Source organism: Puntigrus tetrazona, chromosome 17, assembly GCF_018831695.1.
Source record: "Puntigrus tetrazona isolate hp1 chromosome 17, ASM1883169v1, whole genome shotgun sequence".
NCBI lineage: Eukaryota > Metazoa > Chordata > Actinopteri > Cypriniformes > Cyprinidae > Puntigrus > Puntigrus tetrazona.
The window spans coordinates 213,014-214,287 of NC_056715.1; the positions used below are offsets into that span (position 1 = coordinate 213,014).

The window sequence follows — 1,274 nt, forward strand, 5'->3', positions numbered from 1 at the left end:
TATAGTCATCTGTTGTTTACATAATTGCATTACAGGAAGTTTAACCAGTAACATCAAGTTTACATGAATCCAGATGACCGACTGGCAATAATAACAGTCGTTAGGAAGGTTTTCCTAGCAATTATCATCAATAAAATCAAGGCTCACCTGAAACGCATCTAAGAGTTTTCCATTAAAGTCAATGATATCACCGGATGCTGATGTGCCTTTTTCACCAGGACGGCCCTGCAACGATCAAAACACTCAACTGATCACACATATAAGTACTCTCAGATGTGAAGAACTGTTCTTTCGTCCAATGCAACATACACTGCAATCGAGATCAAAATAAGGGACAGCCATTTATAATAAACTTTAATAAAACAACAGGCCTGTACCTTTAGAAGAATGGATGGATGTGGCTGACTCTTTAAAAGTATTTGTTCACCCAAAAATTAAAAGTCTGTCTTAATTTACCGAGGTTGTTTTAAACCTGCATGAAGTTTTTTCTTCTGTTTTGAACACAGAAGAAGGTACTGAAAGAATGCAGGTAACTAAACAGCTGGTGGTCCTCAGTAACTTCTACAGTAGACAATAAATACTATTAGAGTCATTGGTCACCCACATCCTTCAAAGTATCTTCTTTTACGTTTAACAAAAAAAAAGATTGTAAGGTTTGTTACAACTTCTGGGTGTGTAAAAGATATATATACTTAATAACTTTTTTTGAGTGAACTATCCCTTTAAATCAGCAAACTCTTCTCTGCAAACTGTGTGTTCATCATTATTATTAGACTGGATATTGAACCGAAACCGTTGATAACCTTCCCGTTCGTCCCTACTTCATTGTGAGAGCCTTGTGTTCAAATGGCAGATGTGAGCTTTAGATGTTTTAAAGAAACACATCACTTTTTTTTNTTTCAATCTATTCATCTGTTCTCAGAGTCTGGCACTTTTAGCATAGCTTAGCATAGACCATTGAATCCAATCCGACCAGCAGCAGAGTTAAAAAATGCAATCACGTGCAAATGAGCTTCTCCAATTCGTCTTATGAAATGATTCTACTAAAATTGCGATTAATATTATAAACAGTGCAAAATATCTATTTGTTTATTCAAATACAATGTTGGCCTTTGTAAAATACGGGATGAATCGTGCACTTTTAATGAACTTGTGATGCATCGTTCCTCACCGGTTCGCCCTGGAGCCCTTGTTCTCCAACATCTCCCTTATCTCCCTGAGAAACACAAAGACCAAATCAAACCAGTACTATCAAGTACACTGATATATATATA

At 36.1% G+C, this 1,274-nt stretch overlaps 1 protein-coding gene across 1 annotated transcript in view; it reads right to left on the reverse strand.

Annotated features, from left to right (window-relative positions):
- Window positions 1–1,274, reverse strand: part of LOC122361963 (collagen alpha-1(XXIII) chain-like) — an 11,446-nt gene that overhangs the window by 3,432 nt on the left and 6,740 nt on the right. Inside the window, exons 2-3 of the mRNA XM_043263203.1 lie at window positions 1,172–1,216; window positions 148–225 (exon numbers count right to left, since the gene is read on the reverse strand). Of these exons, the coding sequence (XP_043119138.1) occupies window positions 148–225; window positions 1,172–1,216 (123 nt within the window). The remainder of the gene's footprint in view (window positions 1–147; window positions 226–1,171; window positions 1,217–1,274) is intronic.